This window comes from Mastomys coucha, unplaced genomic scaffold (genome assembly GCF_008632895.1).
Source record: "Mastomys coucha isolate ucsf_1 unplaced genomic scaffold, UCSF_Mcou_1 pScaffold12, whole genome shotgun sequence".
In the NCBI taxonomy this organism is placed as follows: domain Eukaryota; kingdom Metazoa; phylum Chordata; class Mammalia; order Rodentia; family Muridae; genus Mastomys; species Mastomys coucha.
The window spans coordinates 30,214,831-30,226,837 of record NW_022196894.1 but is presented as its reverse complement, the minus strand read 5'-3'; the positions used below and the strand labels follow the sequence as shown (position 1 = coordinate 30,226,837).

Sequence of the window (12,007 nt, the reverse complement as noted above, 5' to 3'; positions counted from 1 at the left end):
CACACACACAAAAAAAAAAACAAAAAAAACAAAAACAAAAACAAAAAAATCTATAAGTTAGCAATTAACTACTCCCAAATTTCCAAATGTGAACGTTATAGCCAACTGTCGTTTTTATTAGACCTAGGTTTTTTTCCCTTGCATAGTCAAACCTCATCATGCAGAGCTTTCAGAAACTAACTTACCTAAATAGCTTTTCTGCAGTAGCCCTTGAGATTGTTTGCACAGGTATATTAGGCAATCCTGATGACTGAGATGGCGGAAATTGAGTATGATTGAAAGAAGGAAAACCGGGTGTGTATGGATCACCAGTTCCTAGATGAGCCTAGTAAACAGAGATGTATTAATAATTAGTTCTATCTAGCACTTCCTCAAGAAGTTGCCTGTAAGACTTAGATGGTGTGAGGCTATAACCCAAACTATTTAGAAATCTAAAGACTTAAAGTCTAACTATTTCTATAAAAATGAAGCTTAAAAAATAAAATTAGTGCATCCAAAAATTTTCAATTCTACATACTATTAATAAAGCATTCTCAGCAACTGCCTTCTTATTTCCTGCTAAACATCTCCTGAAAGAATTTAAGAACATCTAGAGAAATCAATGACTCCAGAAATAAGAACTCACATGTCCAAAGAGTGCAAGGTCTGCGTCAACAACGGGGAATTTATTCTTGTCCATGTATATGAGGACACCAATTGCATTGAAGCTTTGGGCATTTGCAACCTAAAATTTAAAAAAAGACCACAAAAATGCACAATATGAAAATCAGTTCATACAAAATGAAAGTAACACATACTACAGAGAAATCTTCCCAGGGAAGAGCACACCAACTAATTACATAATACCAGACAGTCAGTCCTAGAAACGTACATACAACATACTGACTAAGCAGCTTGCATTTATATATTTAGGCATACTAACAACAAAAATGAAATCATAAATAAGTACTAAAGGAAAGCACACAGGTAGGTTTGAAAGAACAGGAAGAAGGGACATAGTTACAATATAATCTACAAAAATAAGCAACTGTTTTTAATAATCCATACTCACCTTTTCTGCAAAAGTAATTTCCCCTGCTCTAACAATCACTAAAGATCCATTCACAGAATATTTTAATTCTTCAAAGTCCTCTTTAGTGCCAAAATTAGCATGGACTAGTTTACCCTGAAATAAAGACAGTAGGTTTAATGAGGATCATTTTATCAAAACTGCCATAGAACCTGAAAGACAAGATGATTCATAAGAAAAAAAATTGAAGCCTGGTAGTGGTAGTGGCAAAGAGGGGGGAGGGGCGGGGCAAAATTAAATTCCAAACTTTTGACAATTCTGAAGTAATGTTACTGGAAATAAAAAAAACAAAATAAACAAACAAACAAAAAATCTAAGAGTTCTGGCCTCATGAGTTCTACATCCCATTCTGCCTTTACAATGCCTCAACTATATCTAGGGAAAGGATAACAGGATAAACAAACATAGATCAGGCATATAAGCAGTTACTACATATTTACACCTCTGAATCTAAAGTAGCTGAAAACACAGTAACTGACTGTGCATGCATGTGGCTTATACAGAGGTCAAACAACCTATTTATCTCAGGTGCTGTGCTCTTGTTTGTCACCTTGACAGAAGTCAGAGTCATTAGAGACCTAAATTGAGGAACTGTCTGTCCCCTGTTGGCATGGCTGTAGGGCATTCTCTTGATCTGTGACTGATATGGAGACTTTCAGGTGGGAGCACACTTGTGCTTAAGAGCAATTGCAATGGGAGTGGTCTTGAATAAGGAGAGCAACAAGATTTAGGGCTCAAAGTTCTCAACCTGTGGATGTCTGACCCTTCTCAGAGGGACCATTGGAAAGCAGAATTTACAGCACACTTAGTCATTAACTAGCAACAGAAGTAATTTCATGGTTAGGGATCACCACAGTGAGAAACTACACTAAAGGATCACAACACTAAGGAGCTTGAGAACACTGATTTTTACAAAAAAAAAAAACAAAAAAAAAAAAAACAGGACCTTGAAATGCATTCTAAGGTAATAGAGGTCCAAGAATAGGAACCAGTTAACTTATACCTGGATAACTAATTTCCTTAGTTGACATAATAGGAAAGTCAATTCACTACTTTTACTTACAGTAACTTCTGCAGCTTTACTAAATGCCACATAGCCCTCAGGAGACTCCACTGGGTCAAAGCTACCATCTGAACGCACCATGACCACCATGTTTGGAGCAACACTAAAAGATAAAGTTAAAGTCATCCTTAAAGAAAAATCCAAGTTAGTACACATAGCATTTGACTTGCATTGATTAGCTTATTAAGAAAAGTGATCTCTAAATTTTAACCTTGGTTTTCATTTTGAAAATCTCATCTACTGACCACCTCAAAGCAGTTACCTCTATATAACAAGCTACTATTTCAACATACCTGTTTTTCACTTGAATCTTCACATAATGTTCATCTCGCCAGACTTTACTGAATTTAAATTCATGGAACTGATTTTCAATATAATAGGCAAGATTTTCATCTTTTTGAGATCCAGCCTCACGAGGAGTGTATGGATCCTGGCTCAGCAGCCTGGAAGAGTAAAAGTCTTGTTTGAGACAAGGTTTCTGTGTAGCCCTGGCTGTCCTGGAACTTGCTCTATAGACCAGGCTGGTCTAGTCAGAGATCCTCCTGCCTCTGCCTCCCATGATGAGTGCTTGGATTGACAGTATGCACCACAAGCCAACTAAAAAAAATCTGTATTAAAATGCCTATTTTAAACAAATATTTACTTCAAGGGTCAAGCAAAATGTTTTAAATACATTACCCTTCAAAGTCAATATAAATGAAGTATGACTCAAAATTGTTGGATTAACCAGATACAGAGGAAAATAAAATGTACCACTGCCTTAAGTAACTTCAAAGTTACTTTTAAAAAAATCTATTTACCACGAAGATTCTTTTAAAAGCCTCATCCTGGAGCTGGAGAGATGGCTCAGCAGTTAAGAGCACTGACTGCTCTTCCAGAGGTCCTGAGTTCAAATCCCAGCAACCACATGGTGGCTCACAACCATCTATAATGAGATCTGACACCCTCTTCTCATGTGTCTGAAGACAGCTACAGTATACTTACATATAATAATAAATAAATCTTTTTTAAAAAGCCTCATCCTCCTATATCTGTATAGGAATTTTAGGGGAATGATAAACAGCAGCAAGATCAAACACTGTAAATACTATTGGTGAACCCAAGAGGTACTGCACAGGCACACACAAATACAAATCAAGAAAATCTTTAAATGGAGCTAGAGGATTGTAATGGCTCTGGGTTGTAACACTTTTGGTCTTGTAGAAGAACCACTTTGGATTCCAGCACCCATATGTTGGCTCACAACCATCCATAAGGGTTCTGTAGGCACCAGGCAGAAGTGTAATGCACGTTCATTCATATATGTAGGCTACACTAAAATACATAAAACATAATTGTAATTTAAAGAAATTTTAAAAGGGAATACTAGAACAGAAGAAAATCTCTTGACATCCCACAATAAACTACAACTGACAAAATTATTCTGAAGAAAAAAGATGCTCTTTAGATAAGTCCTAATTTCCTGTCATAGTTCCACACTGTTAAGAGGGGCTTTCAGATGCCCCTCTGACAATGTCTTCCTACCCTCAACAAAAACTGTTTACATCGGGATTGAACTTGGGAAGCTGAACTTACTTGATGGTATCAGTAAACTCTATGGAGTTCAATCTCTCTGACAACAGTGTTTTGAGGTCTGCCCAATATAAGTGAGGCGATGTGGGAACATCTTCTGCTTCAATGTTTTCTGACTTGTCTGTTTCCTCCGTTTCAGCCAGTTTCACACACTCGTCTTTTTGTTCTACACGCTTACAATTGCCCAGGTAGCCACTCATAAATCCTAAAAAACAGGAAGTTTTAGATTAGAGCTAAGCTCACAGAATTTATTTTTAACTTATCCCTCCCTGAAAACTTTTAATTAAATTCTAAGGAACTAATAGAAACTTATGAATCTCAGTTTAATGGAATTTAAATTACCACAATAAGTCATATTTTACAGTGACCTGCTCAAGATATAGGTGCAGACCTTGTCTTACTGAAAGCCTTTCTTAGTACTGTTCCAAATGTCCTGTGTCCATTTCTAATAAAACATCCATAATTTAAATGTTTCCCCTCTTGCAGGACCTAATTTGATGACAGGTAAAGAATGCCAGTGCCTAGCATAGTTCCATTTAAAAGTACAAAGTATCTCTTCATCTGAATGAAATAAGAGTTCTAAGAACTAGTTAGTTATAAGAAATACTTTTGAATGGCCATTCATTCTTACCAATCAAGAAAAAGATGACTACCGCAATAGCCGCAAAGCAGACTCTTCCATTAACCCTTTTTGGTTTTCTGACACTAGCCTTCATGCTGTTGTCAGCATTTTCTTCTTCATCTGCAGCCAGTTTCATTTCCACATGACTGTTATCTCCATCTACTTGCCGAGCAAGGCTAAACCGGGTATATGACAATGGTTCCCCACCAAACTGATATTTTAAAAGAGAGAAAAGAGATACAAATATTAAGACACGACAGTAGTTTGGTCATTATACTATATACATACTGTGACATACACACTCATATGGGAAGTTACCCTTTCTGATACTCTTCTCTGGGCCCAGTTCTGGCAGATAAAGGCTAACTAACAGTATTTTTTTTTTTAAAAAAAAGATTTATTTTATGTATGTGAGTATACTGTCCCTGTCTTCAGACACACCAGAAGAGGGCATCAGATCTTATTACAGATGGTTGTGAGCCACCATGTGGTTGGTGGAAATTGAACTCAGGAGACTGTGCTCTTAACCAAGGAACTATCTCTCCAGCCCACTAACAGTCTTACATTCAGCCTTTCTAGGGTTTCTATTTTTCTATGTTTCCTATAACATTTCTTATTTACAATTCTCTTTTTTAAAGAGATGGGTTTATCTTACCATATTGCTCAGACTGGCCCTGATTAGTTGAGGATTCTTCCTGAATAGCTGGGATTACTGGCACATTTTAGTTCTACTTTGTTATATAACCTCTCCAAAACAGCCAAAGCTACCCTATTCTTCATAAGTATTTCTCATAATTAATCTTCTCTTGAAAAATCATTTATTTAACATGTAAGTATACTGTACCTTTTCTTTTAATCTTAATCTGAACATATTTGGTTTGGGGTGTTGTAATATCTGCCTACAATCTCCAGCACTTGGGAAAAAAGACTGAGTTCAAGGTCAACCTGAGGCAATACAGAAAGACCTTGCCTCAAAGAAAAACCTAGTACATCTTTTGTGCAATCTGTTTCGCCTTAATACCATTAGTTCAGATGTTTAAAAAAAAAAGGGGGGGGCGGTCAAAATTTGGGGTATCATCATGTACTCACTGGGTGAAGTCATGTTTTCGGTTTGTTTTGTTACTATACATTTTTTCAGATAGATGAAAGTACCTTACCAAGTTAGAGAATGCTGATCTGGCTTGATCCATCATTCTCAGCTGCCACAAGGGAGTACCTGATATTAGAACAGAGAATATAATAAAACAGACATTAAAACAGAGAATATAATAAAAGATCTTACCATATCAACTTCCCAGCACTGAGAACTGTAGCATATCCTGTTTCCTAGACATTAACCAAAATGCTTAATTTACTGATAATCAATGTAGTGTGATCCTTGACTGGATGCTGAATTGAGGTGGGATAGCAGAGGGAAAGCTACAAGAGATAAACCTGAGTCTTCAGACAAAGATACATGGATAATGCAATGCCATGTTAGATTCAGAGTGTGATAGTTTTTCTTAGATTAAAAGTTGAATTAAGAATCATGGTATCTTAATCCCAACACTTGGGAGGCAGAGGCAGGAGGATTTCTGAGTTCGAGGCCAGCCTGGTCTACAGAGTGAGTTCCAGGACAGCCAGAGCTATACAGAGAAACCCTGTCTTGAAAACAAAAAACAAAAAAAAAAAGAGTCATGGTATCAACTGGGCAGTGATGGTGATGCCTTTAATCCTAGCACTTGGGAGGTAGGCAATTCTGAAGCCAGCCAGCCAGACCTACAAAACAAATAAAAAACAAAACAAAAACCAAAGTGTAGAGAAAACTAGTTAGGATGCCATCACTATTAAGTGTGTTTAATCAAAAGAAAAACTATGGGGTGGCAAGCCCTTTGGGTTTTCTTTCTTTCCTTCTTTCTTTCTTTTTTTTGTATTTTTTCGAGACAGGGTTTCTCTGTGTAGTCTTGGCTGACCTGGAACTCAGTAGACCAGGCTGGCCTCAAACTCAGAAATCTGCCTGCCTCTGCCTCCCAAGTGCTGGGACTAAAGGTGTGCTCCACCACCGCCAGGCATCAGTTTTCTTAAGTTGCCCAAGCTGGTCATGTTCATTCTGCCTCTTTCCTCCCAAGCACTAGAATAGAACAGCTAGCGGGCACCAGTCTGTCCAAATAAATGCTCTTAGCGGGCACCAGTCTGTCCAAATAAATGCTCAAACTTAGTATCCAGAGGAACTGATTCAAAGACAAAAAACTATCCAGAAACTAGGAGAATTAAGACTGTTATCCTACAAAACACTCGGGTCTGGTACACTAGCTTTATCGGAGCATTTGGCAGGATGAAGGACAGTTTAATTCTAAGGTCTATTAATTAATATTTTTGAATCCTCATGCTTTAATGATTAAAGTCACATGCCAGATCATACATGTTCTCAGAAGCCCAATCTCTTGTCCCTTCTGTTACAGTTTATCACTACCACTGCACCAGAAACAGACTCAATCGCTAGAGCCAGAACTAGAAGGCCCCACCCTGAGCCAATTTTAATCATATTCTAAGAAAAAAAAAACAGCTTACATCTTAATGCTTGTCTGAAATAGCTATTTCTAATATTTTACTTTCCCAAACTAGTCTCAAGTTGACATGATTAACAATAAATAGTAATAGTAATAAAATGATTGAACAATTTCCAGCCTAAACAGGCTGCTGGTATTAATGTCTAAATTTAGCTTTATAACCCAATTACACCTTATTTTTCTGAGAGACAAGTTATTTCTATTTTACTTCATAGAACTAAAAAAATTAAGAATAACAGAAAACCGATTCAGAACTAGGCAGTGGTGGCACATGCCTTTAATCCCAGCACTCAGGTGGGTAGATCTGAATTTGAATTAAAGCCTGGTCCTGAGCTAGTTCAAGGACAGCCAGGACTACTCAGAGAAACTCTGTATAGAGGGAAAAGTCAAAAGAAATTTATGACTTATGAAATTTCCATTTAATCTCAACACAACTCTGCATTTGTGAATACCATAATAGTTCCAAAACAGCCAAAGTGCCAGACCCAATGCTAATGACACAGGCCTTTAACCCCAGCCCTTGAGAAGCAGAGGATCTGTGTTCAAGGTCAACCTGGTCTACACAGTGATAACCTGTCAAGTTAAAATAAACCCAGTTATTCCTTAAGTCTTACTTAATTGACTCATTTAAAATCTCACATATAGCAACATAGCTATTTATATAGCTTTCTGAATTTTCTTCCAAGTTTATACTCTGCAAGCATGGCAGAGACATATCATATAAAGCAGTCTAACTGGTACCTGATAATGGGCCATATCTAAAAGTAAAACAATTCTCATTTGGTTTATTTCCCAAGATGTCACCAAAGTCAACAATCTTTGACAAGAGAAAGTTAGTCTTGATTTCTCACATTTACTTATCTTTGATGTTACCAAACATTAAGAAAACTATCAATTCTAATAAAAATTAAGATAAAACTAAGATAAAAAGATAAAAACATTGTTCTTTTGATCTATGACCTTAACTTTGAGCTGGAAGCTGGAAGATAAGCAGTGATACTAGCCAGACTTTTCATTAAAAAATAAGCCATGCAATGGTTCTGACAAGCACATTTCCTTAGATAACAGGTCACTTTCAAATCCCGAGTTCACACAAAAGGAAGTTCCTCTGACTGAGGACCCGATCTAGATCCTCAAAATTAGTATCTAGCCCTGGCGTTTACAAGTCTCCCTGTTCTTAAGTCCTACTTCTTTACTACTGCAGTCTTCAGCTCACAGACCACCTACGAGATCTTTTGACTTCTCTCCCAATCTGAATACAGAATACTTATTAAGTGGCAAATTATAAGAAGCAAAGTCATTGTATTCCATATGCTACTGCCTAGCAGCATAACCTCTAATCCTAGCTCTCAGGAGGCAAGAGGCAGACAGATCTTTGAGTTCAAGGCCAACCTGGTCTACACAGGGAGTTCCAAGATACCCCAGGCTACAGAGAAGCTATTATCTTCAAAAAACAAGACACCCCTCCCCCCGCAAAAGTATTCTAATATGTTTAATGTTCATAAGCTTGAACAAAAACAAAAGTCCAACCCACTGTAGTTAATATTTATGATTGTATGTACTTAGAATGACTTGTTGAGATGTTTAAAGACAGCTTCTTACTCTACAGCACTAGTTGACCTCAAACTCATTTACCCACCTGCCTCTTCCTTGCCCCAATACTGGGATCAAAGGTGTGTGGCACCATGCCCGACTGCTAAGGTCTTAGTTTTAAGAGTCTAACTTTGCTGGGTGTGGTGACACATGCCTTTAATCTTATCACTATCCAAGCAGAAGCAGGTGGATCTGAGTTCAAGGCTACCCATGGAGTCATAGTAGAGACCTGCTTTTGGAAATTGAAAAGGCAATAGGAAATAAAAGGTAGCAGGTTTTTATTTCCATACAGTTTTATGAAAAGCAAAGATCAAAACCACTTGAGGTCACTGAAGTTTATTTTGTATAGTACTCATCTGGGTGAGGAGATCACCTACACACAATAGACCCAAGGTCTGAGGTTCACTTAAGTAACTTTCATTGTTGTCTAACTCAAATTTAGCCCAGAACCTTGCTCTATTATAGATAGGCACATTGCCATCCGCACATAACTGCTCAGCCTTAGGGTGGAGTTAAGCGAACAGATATATCCAGTCAGCACAGGCTAGGTTCACAGCCACCATTCCTTGACAACATTCTCTCTCAAAAAAGCATTATATATATATATAAGACCCTTTGAAAAAAACAGCTGATATTGGATTCCTTTATAAAGCAGTTTATTATAATCCTTAATAGAAAATAAATGCAGGTGGACCCACACAAGCTAAATCCCGTTTTCTTTGTAGATAAGGTCCTGAATCAGCTTAAATGTCTTTGTCAAAGAGGTCATATTTCACAGCTGAGAGCCAACTCATCTAATCTTAGAATAAAGGTATCAGGTAGCCGAGAATTTCTGTAAACACAACTATTTCCCATTTAAATCCTATTAAAAAAAAAATAGCAAAGTACTGAACAGCAATCCAGCCCAGTCTTCTGCCTAAGTATAAGGAGATCATTTCATTTTACTCACGGGACAAAGTGTGTTAACTGAAAGTTTGCAAATCCAGTTTTCTTACCCTCAAACACCATTTTAGAGAGCTGTCCAACAAACCATGGGCGTGCTGGTTTTCTACAGCTAGTTCTAAATAGCTCTTACAAAAGAGGTCGTATTTCTATGTTCTCCTATCTTAGGGGATGCTAGCGAAGTTCTTACTATTACCTGCAGCGTTCAGACCTATTCTGCCCTAGAAAAATGAGATTCCACACGCTGGGCCAAGAAGCAGAGCCTGGCAAAAAGGACCAGGTGGTGCCGAAGTTCCCCCGTGCGGTTCTTGGAAACTCCCCCTAAAATGTCCATGGCACTAACTAGTAATCGAATAGAAAACATCTTTTGTCCTTTTCCGTTACGACGCCCTCCTGCGAGGGGCCCCAAGGTCACCCACGTACCCCGACAGCCGTTCCCTGGGGCGACTTCCTCCAGCTGCCACCACGTGTTCCCGGAGGAACAAGCCTGCGCCTTAGCGTGGTGACTCTCGAACCCGCGGCCTAGGACCGGCCAGCGAAGGCCCGGAGGAGCCGAGGGGCAGAGGGTACAGCGGCTCCCCACTCACCGCGCTGCACCTGCAACCCGTGCCCCGCAGCCCCGGCTCCGCGACAGCCCTCCGCCTCCCCGCCCGCCCTACACCGCCCCTGGCGTCTCGCTCTGGTCCGTCCGCCACGCGAGGAACACGACAGGCCGTGCCACTGACAAGGGAGCCACTCACTAGGAAGCGCCTCTGCAGTCCGCAATGCAGCAGCTCGCGGTCCGCACGCCTTCTGGAGCGAGCGCTGCCTCCCACCCGAAGCTTATAGCCCGGCCCCGCCCCCGGCCGGCCCTCTGGACGACGTCACTTCCTGCCGCACGTACACCTACCGAGGTGCTCTAGCAAGACCGCTGGAGGCGAGATGCGCGCGCAGCTAGTGCGTGCGCGGAGTGGGCTAGAAAAGGCGCCAAGGCGGCAGGTGTCAGGAGAGCGCGTGCGATTGGCTGTGGCTTCCTTTTCCCCACCGCACCCCTCCCCCGCGGCGTCTTTGTAGTTGGCTCGTCGCCCTCCGTCTAACCTTGAACGACACCCAACCCTGCGGTGCAAGTTCGAAAGTATCAGCCTTTACTCCTAAAATATCCCTGCTTGCATTCAGGCTTAGGTCTCCGCTAAAACCATATCCTAAAGATGAGTTTTTGCAGCTTAGAAATGGTTTAAAAGAAAAACTTTAAAGCAAAACATTTTTTTTAGATGTTAACAAGCAGTGCTTAAGCCAAGCAAAGAGCTTCCTATGATCTGCCTGTGGAAGGGAAAATAGAAACCAATGACTTACTCGGGTGATAAAGTTGTAGATTAACTTGCATGTTTATCGCCACTATTGCTTTTAGAGAGTTGTTGCAATGCATAGCAAATAAAAGGAGTTCTATTAAAACTGCAAACGTTCACACCCTTTTCTTCCTATCTGTACTTTACTGTCCAGCCTGAGGTAAATTTACAAATAACTAACTACAAAGAGAGTGATCTTAGACCACAAAAGGACTAAGATAAAGCACTCCCCGATGGGGCCCTTAGGGACCCTTGGAAAAGTCTTTTAAAGTACTAATCTACTTCCCAGCCACGAATTCAGCCTTTGGCTTGTCTGCTCTAAAATTCAGCAAGTACTTGGGATTTACTAACTGCTGGTCCCTTTACACTCTATTGTGTCTAAATTGTCCTACTCCAGAAAATATATATAAATACATATACAGCACATTGGCAGAAGATAGACATGGGCCAGCCATTGAGAGATCTCTGAAATTCAGACCATAAGCAGGTCGTGGTGGCACACGCCTTAATTCCAGTGAAAGACAGAGGCAGACACATCTCTTAGTTCCAGGCCCTCCTGGTCTACATAGAGCATTCCAGGACAGTTGGGGCTACACAGAGAAACCCTGTCTAACTACAAAAAACAAAAAGAAGAAGGAGTAAGAAGGGCATGGGGAAGAAGAAGAGGAAGAGGGGGATGGGGAAGAAGAGGAGGAAGAGGGGGATGGGGAAGAGGAGGATGGGGAAGAAGAGGAAGAAGAGGGGAGTGGGGAAAAGGGGGATGAGGAAGAGGAGGAGGAAGAAGAAATAATGATTCTGGCAGTAGACTGAGCCCCTGTAAGAGAAGCACAGAACCACACAGCAGTGTATGGTGCCCGAAATCTGCAGTGCATAGCTCAGAATTCAAAGCAGAAAGATGGGTGAGGGTGACTTCCAGGCCAGCTTAGGCTATACAGCAAGAGCCTCCATCTCAAAACAAAACAAACAAAAACAAAGGTGGCAGTTTGAGGTGAAGGTCCTTTCTGTTTCACTTAATTTTTTTTTTTTTCTTCTAGACAGGGTTTCTCTGTATAGCTCTGGCTGTCCTGGAACTCACTCTGTAGACCAGGCTGGCCTTGAACTCAGAAATCCTCCTGCCTCTGCCTCCCAAGTGCTGGGATTCACTTAAATTTTTTCTATTTGTAGTGTGCATGTGTGGTTATGAACCTGGATGCTCATGACTTCAGAGGACCTTGCTTGGGAGTTGGTTTCCTCCCATCTTGTGCAGCCTGAGAATCAAACGTAGGTAATTTA

At 40.2% G+C, this 12,007-nt stretch overlaps 1 protein-coding gene across 1 annotated transcript in view; it reads right to left on the bottom strand.

Annotated features, from left to right (window-relative positions):
- Tfrc (transferrin receptor) overlaps nucleotides 1-10,289 on the bottom strand; it is a 22,762-nt gene extending 12,473 nt beyond the window's left edge. The window contains exons 1-9 of the mRNA XM_031363669.1: nucleotides 10,151-10,289; nucleotides 5,484-5,542; nucleotides 4,336-4,537; nucleotides 3,708-3,909; nucleotides 2,426-2,575; nucleotides 2,133-2,235; nucleotides 1,052-1,165; nucleotides 626-724; nucleotides 186-325 (exon numbers count right to left, since the gene is read on the bottom strand). Coding sequence (XP_031219529.1) covers nucleotides 186-325; nucleotides 626-724; nucleotides 1,052-1,165; nucleotides 2,133-2,235; nucleotides 2,426-2,575; nucleotides 3,708-3,909; nucleotides 4,336-4,537; nucleotides 5,484-5,519 — 1,046 coding nt within the window. The 5' untranslated portion in view covers nucleotides 5,520-5,542; nucleotides 10,151-10,289. The remainder of the gene's footprint in view (nucleotides 1-185; nucleotides 326-625; nucleotides 725-1,051; nucleotides 1,166-2,132; nucleotides 2,236-2,425; nucleotides 2,576-3,707; nucleotides 3,910-4,335; nucleotides 4,538-5,483; nucleotides 5,543-10,150) is intronic.
- Nucleotides 10,290-12,007: the final 1,718 nt, after the last annotated feature.